The sequence below is a fragment of the Pseudophryne corroboree genome, chromosome 6 (genome assembly GCF_028390025.1).
Source record: "Pseudophryne corroboree isolate aPseCor3 chromosome 6, aPseCor3.hap2, whole genome shotgun sequence".
Lineage (NCBI taxonomy): Eukaryota > Metazoa > Chordata > Amphibia > Anura > Myobatrachidae > Pseudophryne > Pseudophryne corroboree.
This window is the reverse complement of record NC_086449.1, coordinates 659506563-659526503: the sequence shown is the minus strand read 5'-3', so window position 1 is coordinate 659526503 and position 19941 is coordinate 659506563. Positions and strand designations below refer to the sequence as shown.

The 19941-nt window shown below is 40.9% G+C and overlaps 1 protein-coding gene across 3 annotated transcripts in view; it reads right to left on the bottom strand.

Moving 5' to 3' along the window:
• The window catches only part of WWC1 (WW and C2 domain containing 1), a 389991-nt gene that overhangs the window by 142770 nt on the left and 227280 nt on the right, over positions 1 to 19941 (bottom strand). For all 3 annotated transcript variants that reach the window (XM_063928228.1, XM_063928229.1, XM_063928230.1), the window contains 3 exons: positions 12966 to 13095; positions 2298 to 2444; positions 1619 to 1692 (listed from right to left, as the gene is read on the bottom strand). In XM_063928228.1, coding sequence (XP_063784298.1) covers positions 1619 to 1692; positions 2298 to 2444; positions 12966 to 13095 — 351 coding nt within the window. The remainder of the gene's footprint in view (positions 1 to 1618; positions 1693 to 2297; positions 2445 to 12965; positions 13096 to 19941) is intronic.

Below are 19941 nucleotides of genomic sequence, written 5' to 3'. Positions count from 1 at the left end.
TTATCCACGGAACGGGGAGGGGACTGCCTAATGCTGGGAATATACTGTTGAATTATCGGCCAAATCAGAAGATAATCAGCTGAACGGGCCGATAAATGAACTGTGTATTGCCGCAACCACGCAGTAATTAGCAATCTCAATCACTCTGAAATCGTCCTGCATGTGTAAAAGATCCGACCGACCGACATTTCCCCTGTTGCTTCACAGGAAAGGAATAGGGAAATAGAGGATCGTAGATATCATAGCCAAACACAGAGATATCTCACAGTGCATGGTCACTATATCCGACGTCTTCTTGTACGGACGTGTTTGTATGGGAGGGACTATGAAAAGTAAAAACGTAATTCTGTATTTTCATTCAATTATGAAAAAGCAGGAGATACAAAAAGCTGCTTTCAAAACAATAATAATCCACAGTGGGGGTCATTCCGAGTTGTTCGCTCGTTGCCGATTTTTCGCTATACTGCGATTAGTCGCTTACTGTGCATGCACAAGGTTCGGAGAGCGCATGCGCTTAGTTATTTTACACAAAAGTTAGGTATTTTACTCACGGCGTAACAAAGCTTTTTCATCGTTCTGGTGATCGGAGTGTGATTTACAGGAAGTGGATGTTTCTGGGCGGAAACTGACCGTTTTCTGGGAGTGTGCGAAAAAACGCTGGCGTTTCTGGGAAAAACGCGGGAGTGTCTGAAGAAACGGGGGAGTGTCTGGGCGAACGCTGGGTGTGTTTGTGACGTCAAACCAGGAACGAAACTGACTGAACTGATCGCAGTGTAGGAGTAAGTCTGGAGCTACTCAGAAACTGCTAAGAAATTTCTATTGGCAATTCTGCTAATCTTTCGTTCGCAATTCTGCTATGCTAAGATTCACTCCCAGAGGGCGGCGGCTTAGCGTGTGCAATGCTGCTAAAAGCAGCTAGCGAGCGAACAACTCGGAATGATCGCATAGCAGTGATGCGAACGCCTCTGCCTGATTGACAGGCTGTGGCGTTCGTGGAGTGGTTGGGGTGGGGTGACACAGCGTTACGGGGTCGTGGCAACAAAAACACGGACGGGTCCAGGCCATTTTCTTGGGGTGGGGGGGTCGTTAGAAAAAACTGCTAGAAAAAACATGGCGCAGGTGCGCCTGCCTTCACAGCAAGGCAGTGCAGGAAGGGGTCGACCCTAGTTGCTGTGATCACGAGCTAATCGCTACTATGTGAGCACAATTAGATTCCGATCGCAGCTCTGGGCTGTTCTTAGCATGATGGGCGGCCTTGCCCTTTGCTGGGAGGACCCCCGCAGGCAAGTGCTAGCAGTTGCAGTTTTGCTAAAATTGGTCTTAAGTACGGGCTAGTGTCCTCTACAATCAGTCATTCTACGCGCTGGAGAACCAGCTCACTGCTTAGTGGTATGCCAAGAAAAAAATATTAGAATTAGTGATTCTTCAAAAACATTTGTTGAAAGTTTCATATACCTCCAGCCATCACACAAAGTACACAGTGTAAGAATCTATCTGTTCTTGTAGGCAGTTGTTTTATGTCCAGCAAATTTCAAGGTAATAGCACATTTGCAGACTTGTTACCAGAAAAGTATATGTATCAACTATCAACATAAACAGCTGCAATAACAGCAATTACCTTCTCTTTGCCTCTTCATATCGAAGTCGTAATCTGACTTTCTCAGCCAACTGGTTATTACCGATCACAGCGAGCTGGGGAATAACATCATACAAGGGCGTCATGTTCTTTCTGTTACACCTATGAAGCTGAAACAGTCTATTGCCCAAATATAATAAACTGATTTTGGCATTCGTTTTGCATAAGAACTAACTGCAACTTTAAATCTAATTCAAATTCTGCAAAAAAACAGGCTGTTGCGGCAAATTGCAGGCTATTATGTTTCAGACTATGGGATAGATGTACAGTATGAAGAGTAGATATTGATGGGGGGGGGGGGTGCTATCAGCGCATGTTATGTCGGACTAATGCATGTCTACCATTTGTGGTAGACCTATTGACTGTAGACCTTTTTAATGTAGATCTATGGTCCGGATACCAGTCATCAGGGTGGCTCTATGACATTAGAAATACTGGCATAGATGTGCACATATATAATACTGCATATTTTATGACATAATGAACTCTAGTACTAACTTGTCACAACCAGTGCTATGTGGGAGGACTTGTGAAAACAGCAGCACACTACCTGGAAGTGTGTGCAAACTGAATTACCTGTCAGGACATTACGATATAAATACTTTGAAAAGATTGCGTTAGGGAATATGTTTTGATATTTGGAGGTCACAGTTATACTTACATTCCCTGAAACATCCGTCTGTGAACTAACATTGAGATACTGCCTGGGCAGGGAAGGACTGGAACTATTCAAGGATGTCTCGCTGGCCCACAGGTCAGACTGAGAACCTTTGTCAATCAGGAAGCCATTTTTCAACTTGGCAAGGCTCTAAGAAAAGTATAAACTGTAAGTGTACACAGTGCTAAGCCATTCCTTTCTGACAATTCAATGTACAGTCATAATGGATGCTATATAACCATTAACAAACTCAGGGGTCAATTTACTAAGCCTTGGATGGAGCTGAAGTCGCCAGAGATAAAGTACCAGCCAATCACCTCCTAACTGCCATGCCACAGGCTGTGTTTGAAAAAGGACAGTTAGGAGCTGATTGGCTGATGCTTTTTCTCCAGCGACTATCTCTATCCAAGGCTTTAGTAAATAGACTCCTCAGTAAGAGTAGTGATTTTTGTTAATAATAAAAAAAATCAAGAACTCACAAATTTTATATATATATATATATATATATATATATATATATATAGATATATATATATATATATATATATATATATATATATTTATTTCTTAACAAAGAAAAAAAAAAGAAAGAAAGAAAATATTAGATACAACCTTTGAATGCCTGATAATTTAGGCTGTTGCATAAGAAATTAGAAATAATGCATCAAATACATTCATATATCTCATAATATCTTTCTAACTGATATGTTCCTTTATGTAGCTATGCTCTTTGCATACACAGAAACAGGCAGAATTGCTATGAGAAGCCTTGCGCACCTTGGAAATGGTTTATCATCGATAATTTATAAGGCGCCGGACAGTCAGCATTACAAGTCATGCACAAAGAAGCACAAATGTGGTAGACAAAAGCGGTGCATTACATGTTATATCAATACGGATTAAACAGACAAGATAGGACAGTCTATAGTGAAGAAGTGGGTTATGCTGTACAGTTTGGGACAGCGTCTGGTCAGGTAGTTTAGAGAGTACCATAAGTTGAAAGCAGCACAAGAGGTGTTTTGGAATGAGGACATAAAAGTTGTTTATCAGACGGGAGAAGAAGAAGCATAGGTTAGACTTAGAGGAAGAATAAGGGAGTTAAATCTCATGACAAGATCAGAGATGCAAGTACGGGAAGTATGGTTAAGGGTTTTGTAGGTGAGGGCATGGTGTGTGGTGCACACGGACCCCTGAGCCCCCAAACATCCAGCACCCATTCAAAATACTTACATTTCCATCAGCAATGCAGTTGTCACATGGAACATGATGCAGGCACCATGTTTCCAGACACCTGCGCATGCACACAGCAGAAATCACAAGTGCACTACTGGCACATGCCCGCTAGACTCTGGCAAGTGCCAGATCTACTGTGGAAATCAGATATGGAGGATGGGGGGGGGGGATGGCAGCGCACGGAGGCTATAAATGGGCCCTCAACTCTCTTGATCCTCCCTGAGTGAATGTGACCAGACTGAATTGGATTTGTAACATTGTGAGTGAGGAAGTGTTTGATCCTAGTAAATGTTATGTCAGAGGACGGAACAGCGATGGATTCAGTTTTTACAAAATGGAAGCGTTTCCTTTGTTTTGTGGGAGTGTAAATGCCAAGGTCTGTGTCTTCGGACACAAACTTCTTGGAGAAGTAGTGGCAGTCAAATTACTCAGATGACCGATGGTCCCGCAGAGTAATCCGATGTAGCAGCCAATCACAGCCTTGTGCATTAGCATAATTTAGCATAGTAGCTGCATATAAAGACATCATTTTGTGCAACGGACGTGACAACTTGTCTCCTTTTATTTACTAGAGAAAGCTATTGGTAACTACAAGGGCTGTCTGACTGAAAAAGGACATGTGGCAGGTGGGTTATTTAACATAAGTCAGGTAAATGAGATCTACAGATGTATCCATCTAGCCTCTCTGCACTTGGTAGCGCAAAGCATATTTTCGTGCAACTTTTTCCATTAAAATGAGTCTCTTTCACAAAATGCAGATAGGATGCCTAAGTATCTTTTGCTGATTAAAATTATATCCAGCATGCCTATATTCTGTGTGCGACCGTGGCTGTATCTGCATATGAAATGCACACGTCGCATTTCAGATACAGGCAGAATATAGGCATTCTGCATATCATTTTAATCAGCAAATCCTGCTTGCATGTCTGATTTGCATGCCAATGCAAAGAAAGTCACCTGACTCTAGCAGAGTTGCACGGGACCTGTTGGCTCATTACATCAGGCATCTCAAGCTGCGTAACATATTGAGGAAAGATGTATGAGGACTATGATATCTATAATCAATCCATTACTCTATTTGTACGTTTATTTTAGTATATTTCTTATGCAATTAACAAATTTATGACCGCACCTGTTGTACTTCATCCGCAAATTGCAAAAATGATGTTTGTCAGATTTCATATGGATTTTCGGCATAAACAATGAATAAAGCGAAAATTAACTTGCGATTATAAGGGTATACTTTACACTAAATGAAGTCTACACTCGAATGCTGCTTCAGATGGTCACTGGGCAAGGCCATGTGACATCACAGCTCGCTTTCTCTGACAGCTAGCCAGGATCATATCCAGTAGCCTCTTTAAGACACCCTTGTTTGCAGCATACACATTACTACAGCTGTGTATAATTGATATAAACACATGGCAAAATATATTTTGACTTAGCTGATGATTCATAATGTTTTGTGAGTAGATTGTGGAATGAATGACTCTTCTTAGAATTACAGGTAGGATATAGCATTATGTATTTGATAAACATTATTCTTTAAAAATATCCCTTAATTCATAGGGGTACATTTACCAAACTATGTGCTGGAACTATCCTGAAAATAGCAGTTACTTCTTTGGATCGCTCCTCGACAGCCTGTCCTGGCACATACACAGCCCAATGGTGCATATGTGAATTACGCTCTTCAGGTCGGAACCCTGAAGTTAAGTTAATGTACCTATAACTGTGTTTCTACCCATTCACCGTGAGAGGGCTTTATCGGCAGCTCTTTCCCGGCATCTACAGAATGTAAGTTACATTACTGCATTGTGATTAGGGGTTAAATGTAACACCATAACCAAATTTTATATGATGTGGTAAATATGCCCCTTAAAGTCTTACCAGATGAATAAAATGCATTTTAATTGCTACATTAGCGCTTATTTATCATTTTAATGTGCTGCTGACTTGTTAAAAGTGACACCAGCTCTATATTTCTTTATTAATTGCATAGGGACATATTTCAAGTTTAGAGATAGATAGATAGATAGATAGATAGATAGATAGATAGATAGATAGATAGATATAGAAATATCTATCTATATATAGATATATCTATATCTCTATATCTATCTATCTATCTATATATATATATGTATATATATATATATGGATGTGGTGTAGACCTAATTATGCGCTATTTGTAAGCTACAAACCTTATGACGTACTCTCTGTTAGCTAGAGTACAGATAATAGAATAAAAAAATACAGAATGTCAAAGGGAGCTGTTTGTGTTGATTATGTAATATACTCTTCCAGATTATGACCACAAAGTGATAAAAAACACTTGGTTTATTCACATATTATCTATGCACATTAAACTTAGGTGAACATAGATTACCATATAAAAATCAAATAGTAAACATATTTAAAATACAGATTCCAATTTTGCTGAAGACATGATATAATCAGTGTGTTCCATCCAATAGTCTTTTATACAGGATGTCTGATGTTCTCACAGAAAAACCATACCCGACGCGTTTCGTCCCAAAGGACTTCATCAGGGGTTCATGTCTAGGTAATAGATATGAATCAAATGAACATTTCTATACAATATACCATGGTGATCATAATCTAAGGTGGTGTTTATATACATACCAATAAATATTGGAAGAGTTATGGGGGAAAGAAACCGATTTAGCGGTAATGTTGTTCCCACAAGTAAATTCTGAAAGAACCATATCATAATGTCATATCATAATGAGAATTAGGGTTATTAGATAATCCACTACTATAGGGGGGGGGGGGGGGAGTGGAGTCCAAATATATCAAAATAGATGAATATTATCTCTCCTTGATAGTCATGAAACACTTGTATAAGGACATAATGGTCTTGGTAATATACTGTTGCCAGTGTACATAATTTTACCAAAAATAATAATTAAAGGACTAATGTAAGAAGACTCTTATACAAAGAGTCCATAAATATAACAATATTGGTAATATACTGTTGCCAGTGTGTATAATATTACCATAATTAAAGGACTCCTATAAAAAGAGTACCTCGTATATCTATACGATGATCCATATAAATTACATGTAATCAAACATGGCACTTAATTCTTAATACATACCAAGGAATTAAAATCAATACAAAATCACGCTGAGTGCACCAGTATTCACCATTGGTGCAGCCTATAATACAAATATTAACTTTATGTATAAATAAGGATGATTTTTTTCTCTATGGGGATAGGTGGTAAATTACTTCAGAAAAAGGGGGGCATAAAAATTGATCATACATACCCTCATATAAGTGCAAATTGGGAGGTTGTGCTGCTGTATTCACTATCAGCTACAACCACACTTATAATGATCCGGCCTATAAAACAATTAGTGATTACTTATAGTATTTTTCTAAATGCATTATAAGCTGACATATTTTGTATGTAACTTATTTTACATAGTTTTATATACAACAGATTTTGATTCTCTATTACATTCATAAGTCAGGATAATAATTTGGGCTTTAATCATAAAGAGAATTCTCAGTCAATCTCTGTTTTTACATTGTTCATAACAATAATTTTTTGTTACTAACATCTAAGTATCAACCCAGCCTTCCAGTATGAACTGTGAGACTACTCTTTTCATTAAATTATCTTTTGACTTTATTTAATATAGTCTGGAGAGTGCTATCTTTTCCCACGAAAGTGGGATTTCCTGTATTGTACTATGGGCCCAGTTCCTTCTGTGACTGGATCCTGATAGGCACCCTAGCAGTTGACATTATTATTGTGAGAGTGCAAGACCTTCCCATGTATATATATACATACATATATATATATATACATACATATATATATATATACATACATATACATATACACATACATATACATATACACATACATATATATATATATATATATATATATATATATATATATATATATTGGCCATCGCAGGGTCAACTCAGAGACGGATTAAGGTAGGGGGCCCTGGAGGTATGTACCCCGGGACCCCCTTTCTAAAAGGGCCCCCGCCATCCACCGCAGATTGGATATTTCTTACCTATCTGATCTGCAGCACTCCCTGCTCCCCGCAGCACTGGCAGGCAAACTAGCAGCTGCCGGCGCCGCAAAGCAGGCACTAGTACAGGGCAGCTGAGCGACGACTCAGCTGTCCAATAGTGTCTGAAGCAGCAGCCTGCAGCTCAGTCATTGTCTGGGCAAGCACGCTGCAGTGAAGGGAAGAAGGAAGACGTCCCTGGCAACGTGGAGGGTCGGCTCTGGCTCACACATATGTATGTGTGTGTGTATATATATTGTGTGTGTGTGTGTGTGTGTGTGTATGTATGTATATATATATAATATCCTAGAAATCAAGCTAGTTAGTCATTGGGGAGAGTGTTGGTCCAAGAACGGTGTGTGTGTGTGTGTGTGTGTGTGTGTGTGTGTGTGTGTGTGTGTGTGTGTGTATGTATGTATGTATGTATGTATGTATGTATGTATGTATGTATGTGTATATATATATATATATATATATATATGTGTGTGTGATTCATCTGCCTGCCTCTTTATTAGGGGCCCCATTGTCTGATGTGCCCCGGGCCCCCCATAGCCTTGATCCGGCTCTTGGTCAATTCACTGCAAACGTATCCAAGCCAGCAACGGTACCTGCCTCATTGCCATCAACATCTCAGGACGATGTGATAATGCAAAAAAATGCTTCCTTGCTCAGCTAAAACATATTTTCTTTGGAAGCCCAAGACCAGGCTCAAGGTACAATGCGCAAGTGTGTCCTGGCAGTGCCAGGTCATGGCATACTCATAAGTGGCCCCAATTTCTCGCAGTGTGGTAAGTAACTGGTTATGCTGCTGGACAGAACCACCACAAGTGACACATTATCAAAAGAATACACAGTGTAAAAAACATTTTAAGACACCTTATAAAAGCAAAATAACCCATGGTGCAGAAAACTATGGAATACAAAATAAATACTGTGAACATATGTTACCAGTATGAAGTGGCTGAAGGCTCAGGGGCCTATATCAATGTGCAGGGGTAGAAAATCACCTTTCACAGCAGTACAACACTGGCCCAGGGGATAAAGAGTCTCAAGGTATACGTGCCCATGTAACCCAGCAAGCTGGATCAAGCTTGTGCAGTAGAACAGAGAGCTGAATCTATATTTATATATAGATTTTTGTATTTATTTATTTTTTACATACAGTTAAGCACAAATAAAAGAATAAGGCATTTTATATGATTTTCTTGTGTTATCACCATCCAATGATCCTTGTTCAATAAACTACTCCATGACACCTGTATATGTGTGTGCGACTGAGTCTGTATACGGAGCATGGCATGGAAAAAGCTGCTGCACCTCGTATACAGATCCAGAGACTCAGCGCATACAGATATACAAGTGCTGTATATCAAATTAATCAGCACGGTCTCCTGGTGTTTCCTAGTCGCATAACTTTTTTGGCAAAAAGTGTACTCGGGATCTGGCATGCCAAGAGGGCACATGCAGCAATGATGTATGAGGGCACATCTGTAGTACAAACGCCTATCATTACAGTTTCTGGGGAGGCACTAGACAAATGCCTCACCTTACTGATGAATTATTTTTTTCTTTCCCTCTTAATAAAAATATCAAACATTAAACACCCTAAATTCATGCAAACAAATGTATGACATAACCCTATACCGGCTAAAACTGTGTAACTTGGCTGTATAAGTACTGTTCTGGCTCTACCATTCCCAAATCCTTCATACTGCCAGCTACAGATCATATGCTTTCTTAATACTTTGCCTGCTCATGTCAGTATCTGCGGTATTAAAATTACTTTTTTTATTAACTTTTTTTAGTTTTGTTTTTGTTCAAGACTGAAAAGAGTGGTGGAATGTAAATGCAGTATCAGATGTAGGAGATGCACTGAGTGGTGGAATGTAAATGCAGTATCAGATGTAGGAGATGCACTGCAAGTGGTGGAATGTAAATGCAGTATCAGATGTAGGAGATGCACTCAGTGGTGGAATGTAAATGCAGTATCAGATGTAGGAGATGCACTGCAAGTGGTGGAATGTAAATGCAGTATCAGATGTAGGAGATGCACTGCAAGTGGTGGAATGTAAATGCAGTATCAGATGTAGGAGATGCACTGCAAGTGGTGGAATGTAAATGCAGTATCAGATGTAGGAGATGCACTGCAAGTGGTGGAATGTAAATGCAGTATCAGATGTAGGAGATGCACTGCAAGTGGTGGAATGTAAATGCAGTATCAGATGTAGGAGATGCACTGTAAGTGGTGGAATGTAAATGCAGTATCAGATGTAGGAGATGCACTGTAAGTGGTGGAATGTAAATGCAGTATCAGATGTAGGAGATGCACTGTAAGTGGTGGAATGTAAATGCAGTATCAGATGTAGGAGATGCACTGTAAGTGGTGGAATGTAAATGCAGTATCAGATGTAGGAGATGCACTGTAAGTGGTGGAATGTAAATGCAGTATCAGATGTAGGAGATGCACTGTAAGTGGTGGAATGTAAATGCAGTATCAGATGTAGGAGATGCACTGTAAGTGGTGGAATGTAAATGCAGTATCAGATGTAGGACATGCACTGCAAGTGGTGGAATGTAAATGCAGTATCAGATGTAGGAGATGCACTGCAAGTGGTGGAATGTAAATGCAGTATCTGATGTAGGATATGCACTGCAAGTGGTGGAATGTAAATGCAGTATCAGATGTAGGAGATGCACTGCAAGTGGTGGAATGTAAATGCAGTATCAGATGTAGGAGATGCACTGCAAGTGGTGGAATGTAAATGCAGTATCAGATGTAGGAGATGCACTGTAAGTGGTGGAATGTAAATGCAGTATCAGATGTAGGAGATGCACTGTAAGTGGTGGAATGTAAATGCAGTATCATATGTAGGAGATGCACTGTAAGTGGTGGAATGTAAATGCAGTATCAGATGTAGGAGATGCACTGTAAGTGGTGGAATGTAAATGCAGTATCAGATGTAGGAGATGCACTGAGTGGTGGAATGTAAATGCAGTATCAGATGTAGGAGATGCACTGCAAGTGGTGGAATGTAAATGCAGTATCAGATGTAGGAGATGCACTGCAAGTGGTGGAATGTAAATGCAGTATCAGATGTAGGAGATGCACTGTAAGTGGTGGAATGTAAATGCAGTATCAGATGTAGGAGATGCACTGAGTGGTGGAATGTAAATGCAGTATCAGATGTAGGAGATGCACTGCAAGTGGTGGAATGTAAATGCAGTATCAGATGTAGGAGATGCACTGAGCGGTGGAATGTAAATGCAGTATCATATGTAGGAGATGCACTGCAAGTGGTGGAATGTAAATGCAGTATCAGATGTAGGAGATGCACTGCAAGTGGTGGAATGTAAATGCAGTATCAGTCCTAGGAGATGCACTGCAAGTGGTCAGGGTTCTTGAGGGAGTACGGGGTTACTAGGAAATCCTCAGGAGAACTCTGCCTTACAGTATATCTATCACTAGTGTCATCGAATTACATGTGTCTCTTTAATAAACTGAGCATGTATTTTACATTATTATATAATTTAGATATATCATTTTGGTTCTGCTACAGGAGGAAATCGTTAATGACTTATCAAAATTCCCATGCTTTATTTAATGGTTATATCTACTTTAGTTGCAGGATTATTTTACATCCCAGCATTTCATCATATAAATGTGAATATTTAGATTGTGTTATTTTAGTTTGTGAACATAAAGAAACATTATTTTGTTCTGCTGCAAGTGACAATGTTGGGGGAAGGGGGGGGGGGGGGGGTGGTGTGTGTGTGTGTGTGTGTGTGTGTGTGTGTGTGTGTGTGTGTGTGTGTGTGTGTGTGTGTGTGTGTGTGTGTGTGTGTGTGTGTGTGTGTGTGTGTGTGTGTGTGTGATTGGGGGGTGGCTAGAGTGATACAGTTTGCTTAGATCCTGCCAAATTGAACAGAAGTCCCCCTCTAGGCAAGGAAGAAACCAGTCCATCAGCCTACCACAGGCAAGAAGCGAGAGGCTGATGCATTGTTACAGTTGGTGTCTATGTCTACACTGACTGTTCACATTTGCATCACTTAACAAGCTGTCAATAGAAATCAAACACAAAGTAAATGCGCGTGCTGAAAATTCAGAGCATAATCTGCCATCACATGGTAGTCAGCGAGTGTTACTGCGGTCTGCGTTTTCCATGTCATTGAGAAATACGCATCAGTCTTTCTTTCCAACTGCAATGGCTGGCTATTAGTTGACTGTTGAAGTAATGTAAATGAAAGATAACACACAGCATGGCGAGACAACGTTCAATACTAACCCTTAGTGACATTTCCACTTAAGATTTATAACGGTGAATATCAGAGTATTGCTGTATGGATTTGTCCACATTCATAATGTCAACATGGTCACTGATCATGTCAGCATTCATCATGTAGACACTGATGAAATGTCTACCTACCATCCTTGGTGTCCCAACCATCACGTTCCTGGTCCTGGCGGCAGCGGCGTCTCCTTCCATCAGTTCCAGCAGAGTTATCTGCTGCTCATCCCCTTAGTGGACAACCCCAGTGTCTAATTCTCCCATCCCACAGCCTAGCTCTAATGTTCACCTTGCCGTTATTTTAACAATGTCTACATCATAACGGTCAACATAGTGTATATTATACATCAAAGGATGTAGTGATTACGTTGGCAATGATAAACATTGATGCAGGCCAAGAATTTACATTGTCTGATGCCTTGTTCCAATATATCTATGCCGAGCTATCTGCTCACACCCACTATTATTGCAGCTCTCCCTGAGAACTCACCCTGAGAAAGGTACATGGGGCTGTGATGCAAACAGCCCCATGCACCCCAATCTACACCCCTGCTTTAGGAATACTCAGAAAGGGGAAGATGTAGCAAACCTTCTAAAGAGGGCAGGTGGACAAGTCGCCTATAGCAACCAACCAGTCTTGAGCTAAGATTTTATAGAAGGTCGTTCGTAAATTATATCTAGAAGTTATGGGCAACTTCTCCCCTAGTCTTCTTTAGAAGGTTTGATACACCTCCTAAGGACACACAACACAAACCACACTCACACCCATCATACTTTCTATATTCCGGTTCTACTGGAAGAAAGGTAGGAAAAGCAGGACAGTATGAAAACAGTTAATCAGAAATCAATTAATGCAATTATTAATAATCAAAGAATGGTCATTTAAAATACAGGCAAGAAAAACAGACAGACAGTGCCATCTAGCCCCTGACAGGCCTTTGCTGGGAGTTGTGCATAAATCTAAGCCTGGACAGACAAGCAAGCATGGCTGCAGGCAGCTATAAAGCACACAGATACAGTTTAATGTGTTAAATGATTGCAAGGATTTGCCTTCATCACATTGCAGGAATAAGGTAGAAATCACATGTATTACCTGGATTAGGTCCTGCTTTTCTTTTTCTCCAGAACTGATCGCTTTTTTGATCGCTTTCATTTCATTTAGAATAGCTTGAGCTTCATCAAGTTTAAAGCCACTATGGTTTCCAGACATTTTCAGATCAATCCTGTATTTGTAATGATAAAAAGGTAGAGCTAAGAATTTAAAGCATCATTCACAGGCTACACAAATGAGTCATTATCAATGTTACATGTATTATTCGGTAACGTTGTATGTTAACCTTTTCTAAACGTATATACATTGGGCCAGATGCAGAGTTGTATGGAAATCGGGCTCCTGTGCTCGGAAATACGTACAACTCTGAATTGCCCATATCAACAGATCCGGAGCACGTGCATAAAGAAACAGGCATACACTCTGGGGCAGCATAGACGGTGTAATGGTTAGCATTACTGCCCCACAGCACTGAGGTCATGGGTTCAATTCCCATTATGGCCCTTACTGTGTGGAGTTTGTATATTCTCACTGTGCCTGCGAGGGTTTCCTCCACAATACAAAAATAAACTGGTAGGTTAACTGGCTCCCAGCTAAATGAACCCTAGCGTAAATGTGTGTACATGTGGTAAAAATTGTAAGCTCCACTGGGGCAGGGGCATGTGAATGGCCAAATATTCTCTGTAAAGCGCTGCAAAATATGTGCTATAGAAATAACAGGTAATAATAATATTATTATTATTATATAATGCCATGTAATGTTTACATTACTGACCAATGTCACTATGTATTGATAAAGTAGTACTGTCCTATGTCCTGATACAATTCCACCTGACAGTATTAAAAATGATCTACTGTCGTATGCATTCAAAACAGTGATCATGCCAGAAGGAAGAGAGCTCTGAAACATCTGTCTTTTTAATATACCTTCGGCATTTCTATAACTCCCGGGTTGCCGCCTGCTTTTGTCCTAGGACATCTAGGAAGGCATCAGTACACTATTAGTGTATGAGTCCTCTAACTGCCGTTTTTTTCCTGTGGCTCCTATATATACTGTAGATATGGGGCTCTATCTATCTATGTATATATATTATATTATTATTAGTATAATTATTATTATTATTATTATCCTTTATTTATATGGCGCCACAAGGGTTCCGCAGCGCCCAATTACAGAGTACATATGCACATAATCAAAACAGGAAAACAGTGACTTACAATTGGTGACAATTTAGGACAAGTACAGGGTAACTAAGCATAACTACACCAGTAAATGACAGAGAAGTTCCAGGTGGCCAAAAAACTGCTTGATTTGGGCAGTTGAGGATTATTAAAGTAAGAAAAGGATAAGCACATGAGGGAAGAGGGCCCTACTCGTGAGAGCTTACAATCTAAGGGGAGGGGTAGACAGACAGGGGTGACACAGATGGGGTACATAGAGAGCGTAGAACAGAGGGTTAGGATGAGATTTGGCTGGGTTTGGTAAAGAAATGGGTCTTAAGAGCCCGTTTGAAGTTTTGTAGAGAGGTGGAGAGTCTGAGGGGGAGAGGTAAAGAATTCCAGAGGAAGGGAGCAGCACGTGAAAAATTTTGGAGATAGGAGTGGGAGGAAGTAATCAGAAGACAGGAGAGTCGGCGTGCATTAGCAGAGCGAAGAGGACGGGTGGGAGAGTAAAAGGAGATAAGGTCAGAGATGTAAATGGCAGAGGAGTGGGTGAGGTCTTTGTAAGTGAGAGTGAGAAGTTTGAATAGGATTCTGAAAGGGAAGGGAAGCCAGTGAAGGGCTTGTAGGAGAGGGGAGGTGGACGCAGTGCGTTTGGTGAGGAAGATAAGCCGGGCAGCAGCATTGAGGATAGATTGGAGTGGAGAGAGGTAATTGTCAGGGAGGCCAGTTAGGAGGAGATTACAGTAGTCCAGTCTGGAAATAATCAGTGAGTGAATAATGATCTTAGTGGCATCCTGGGTGAGAAACGGTCTGATCCTGGAAATGTTTTTGAGATGAAAATGACAGGTTTGTGAGAGGTGCTGAATGTGTGGTTTGAAGGAGAGGGAGGAGTCAAGGATTACACCAAGACAGCGTACTTGGGGGCTAGAGGAGATAGTCGTGCCATCAATGGATAATGAAATTGTGGGAGGTGAGGTTGTGCGGGAGGGTGGGAAGATGATCAGCTCGGTCTTAGACATGTTGAGTTTAAGAAAGCGCTGGGACATCCAGGAAGAGATAGCAGAAAGACAGTTAGAGGCACGAGTGAGGAGAGCCGTGGAGAGATCAGGGGAGGAGAGGTAGATTTGAGTGTCGTCAGCATAGGGGTGATACTGGAAATTAAAAGAACTAATGAGTTCACCTAAAGAGGACGTATAGAGAGAGAAAAGGAGAGGACCAAGAACAGAACCTTGGGGGATACCAACAGTTAGTGGAAGTGGGGGCGAGGTAGCATCATGAGAGGAGACAGAGAAGGAACGATCAGAGAGGTAGGAGAACAGCCAGGAGAGGGCAGCATCGCGTAGACCAAGAGAGTGAAGGATTTGCAGAAGGAGAGGGTGGTCCACAGTGTCAAAAGCAGCAGAGAGGTCAAGAAGAATAAGCAGAGAGTAGTGGCCCTTAGATTTGGCGGCATGGAGGTCATTGCAGACTTTTGTGAGGGCAGTTTCAGTGGAGTGGAGAGAGCGGAAACCAGACTGGAATGGGTCAAGCAGTGAGTGAGAGGAAAGAAAGGCAGTGAGGCGATTATAGACAAAACGCTCAAGAAGTTTGGAGGCAAAGGGGAGGAGAGAGATGGGTCGATAGTTGGAGAGAGTGTTAGGATCAAGGGTAGGTTTTTTAAGAATAGGGGAGACAAGAGCATGCTTGAAGGCAGAGGGGACAGTGCCTGATGAGAGGGAGAGATTGAGAAGGTGGGCAAGATGGGAACAGGCAGAAGGAGAGGTGTAGCGGAGGAGGTGGGAGGGGATAGGGTCGAGTGGGGAGGTTGTGGGGGGGGGGGGGGGAGGAGTGTATGAGGGCCATGACTTCCTCGCCAGATACATGGGAGAAAGATGTCAGAGTTGGAAAGAGGGTAGGGGAGGGGTGGCAAAGGATGGGTGGTGGCTGGTTGCTGGAATGGTGGGTTGTGATGTCCTGACGTATGGAGTCAATCTTGGATGTGAAATAAGTGGCAAAGTCAAGAGCAGACAATGAGGAAGGGAGAGGAGGTGGTGGTGGGCAGAGGAGGGAGTTAACAGTGGCAAAGAGGCGCCGGGGGTTGGAAGAGTGGGTGGAGATGAGGATTCTGAAGTATGATTGTTTAGCGAGGGAAAGGGCAGCACTGAAGGATGAGAGCATGAATTTGAAATGGAGGAAGTCTGCTCGAGAGCGTGATTTCCTCCACTGTCGCTCGGCAGTACGTGAGCATTTTTGTAGATATCTGGTGCATTTGGTGTGCCAGGGTTGAGGTGTTGAGCTGCGAGGGTGAATAGTGGTTGGCGGAGCAACAGAGTCAAGGGCTGAAGTAAGAGATGCATTGTATAGAGATGTGGCTTGTTCAGGGCATGTGAGAGAGAGAAGAGGAGAGAGAAGTGAGTCAAACAGGGAGGATAGGGATGAGGTGTCAATAGCCTCAATGTTACGCTTAGAGCAGAGATAGATAAGTTGAATGAGAGCAAGTGGTGGTCAGAGAGGGGAAAAGGAGAATTGGAGAAATCAGAAATATCACAGCGGTGAGTGAAAACCAGATCCAGTGAGCTCCCGTTCACATGGAGGGTGAGGTGGTCCACTGGGAGAGACCAAGTGAAGAGGTGAGGTTAAGGAGTTTACAGGCAGGTGATTTTGTGGGGTTATCGATAGGGATGTTGAAATCACCTAGGATAATGGAGGGAATGTCAGAAGAGAAGAAGTGAGGTAAATATATATATATATATATATATATATATATATATATATTTATTTATCTAGTTTTTGGTGCATTCTTCAAGAATAAGAAATTATGAGAGAAAAAACCTCTTGTATAAAACATATTGAATGTTACAACCACCTAGAAAATACTGCCAAATTACGGGAATCTGGACACACGATTTGAAAGGTGCATTAAAAACTTGTTAATCATCTCCTCAACATATGAGCAAGCACAATGAATGGCGACCTGTGTTCTCAGGAGAAAGATTTTCATCTTGTACATTGCTGGCAGCATCATCCAAACATTGACAACCTTTGTTATATAAGTATGTTGGTTTAAGATTAAAACCGGTGGTATTACTATTACACCATTTCATCATGGATTCTTATGGCCAAGCTCAAGGCGGAGTAGCTGTAGGAGCTCAGAATAGCTGTAAAACAGGTTTAACAAGAGTACAAGAACAGTAGAGCACATTCTTCTTCTCTCCATTTGGGAATTAGCTCTGAAATATTATATGACAAGTTATTCACAAAGTATTTATACGGGAACTACTCCAGAGTCTCTATTAGGCAGGAACGGAAGGCTTGTTACAGCAATAAAGCCATTCTCAGCAGAACATGTCAATCACAGCAAGATCAAAAAGAGACTCATTAATCCTTCTTTTCAATTTGATCTTTGCTGAAATGTCAAATTCTCTCTTAAATATCAATGTTGCAGATTAATTTTCTTTTGTTTTCAAAGCTCGGTGTCAGAGAAGAGGGCTGTAGCGGTCACCTATTGGTACACATAAATCATTACTCCGCTAGAGGACATAAAAGACAATATCTCTTCCTTTACTGCGCTATTTGGCATGGGGCAACATTTGTTCTGCACCACGCTACATTTCCAACATTAGATCTACTTTACTGAACTGTAATGGATAATGACCTTAAACTTTACATTTGAAGATTTTTTTTCCCTCTTATTATGCAGCTTTTATTGTATAATTGTTTCCTGTATCCCACTGTTACAGCAAATTACAGTGACAGATTGTCAGTCACTGTAGTTTATCTTCAATAAAACTGAAATAATCACACATATAGGAAAACGCTTCTTTTTCTGTTTATGCATGTACAGGGCACAAATGATGTTCACCAGGATAATTGCCAATATAAATCTGTTTAAACATTTTGTAACTGGGGATTGCCATGGCAATATCCTGCAAAGTGGGTAGTACCATGCTGGCAATTCGTTTGCAACAGAGATGCTTTATGCTGGCTGGTTAAAAACCTGTGTAATATATACCATATTTAGGTAAGGCAGGTAGACATGAATTCAAATAAATATGGCACAATATGTTTAATTTGTGGGTGTTATTATATTGTGAAGCGATCAGTTTTAAAAGGTTATTCCTAAATTTACAAGTGTTTTTTTTTTAGGAAGCATTGGGTTGTAAGAAATGGTGCTATTGATCATGTTTATATCCAATATTTAAAAAGGCAATGCATTGACTAGTAAGACAGCTAGTAAAAGCATTGCCCTTTAAAATAATGTGCATAAATTATCATGAGTGTGCATGTGCACTTTTAGTGTTCTAGTAAGTTTGTGCGAGGAGCAAGGATGCATTGCACTCTGAAGAACTCTGTTTCCTCTTAGAACATTTCACAATTACGAAGTGATACAGAGCTGCCGATTGGTTGATGGTGAAATTTCTCCACTGGCTCACTTCTCCGCTCTTATCACTGCTAAGTAAATGTTCCCCTAAGACACAATATGTAAAGAAAAAAAAAAGGTACACAGCTCCTCATGCTGGGTGTCTCGCACCACATGGTGTATGGACAACCAGTAAGTGAGGACACATCTCTAGGTATTTCTCTACCAAATGAACACTTCTACTACTCTGTGAAACTTCAATGGCAGATAAGAGAGTCATTAAGTTATTTAATACTAGCTGACTGTACTTTTATTCATATCCTAAAATAGTACAATCCCAGGTATGATTAAGTTTAAACACTTAGGTAAAAAAATAAAAAAATAATAATACACCTTTTGACGCCTAGGCTAGAAGTAACCCATTAACAAAAATGCATTAAAAGGGTAAGCTCATTTTTTGTCATAAAACTGTTCTACATATTGTTTCACTCAGGGGACTTATACTGCACTACGCCTGAAGAAGGGTTGAGGCTATGAAGGGTTCCTCATGCAGCGTGTTGATCACTTGTGCTCTAAATTACAAGTGTCAGATACAATCAATGAAAGATCTGTGCCTGCGATCCATACACAAGCTACAGCAACTTTGGCTTCAGTAGAATATGCAGCTGGTCTATGCAAGGCATACAGTTCTCAAAATAAGTCTTCACTCTCAAGCTTCAATAAAGTAAAAAAAAAAAACCCTCTAAGGAACAACTCTCCATCTCGTATATGATAGCAAAAATATATATAAAAATCGCTAATACATGCATACAACAACAATATATGCACAAGCAACTAATACAAAACACCTAAGCAGTGATCAGGCAACCATAAGCTGTTCGTTAATGCTGGCGACTATCATCATAAAAACATAGAATTTGACAGCAGATAAGAACCCCTTGGCCCATCTAGTCTGCCCTTTTTCTAACCATATTGGTACCTCAAACCCAATTTGATCCTTATTTCTTTGTAAGGATATCCATAAGTCTATCCCATGCATGTTTATATTGCTCTATTGTCCTAGCCTCTACCACCTCTGATGGGAGGCTATTCCACTTGTCCATTATGGTATGCGGGTAGCATGCCGCTCGTCGGGAACCCGGTTGTCACAATACCATGCCGGGATCACAACTGGGTCACCATACCGCCGCCGGTATACCGGCAAGGTAGGTGATTCCCCCTCTATGAGTGTCCACAACACCCATAGAGGGAGAATAGAACATGTGGCGAGCGTAGCTCACCACCCAGCCCGCAGTGTGGCAAGCACGCAAGCAGCTTTGTTACGCTTGCCCCTCCTGCTGGCATTCCACCAATCGGGATGCCGTTGTCGGTATTCTGACAATCGCCATCCCCCGTGCAGTGGGATGTCATACAGAACCCTCCACTACCCTTGCTGTGAAGTAATTTTTCCTCAAATTTTCCCTGAACCTACCTCCCTCCAGTCTCAGTACATGTCCTTATGTTCTAATAATTCTC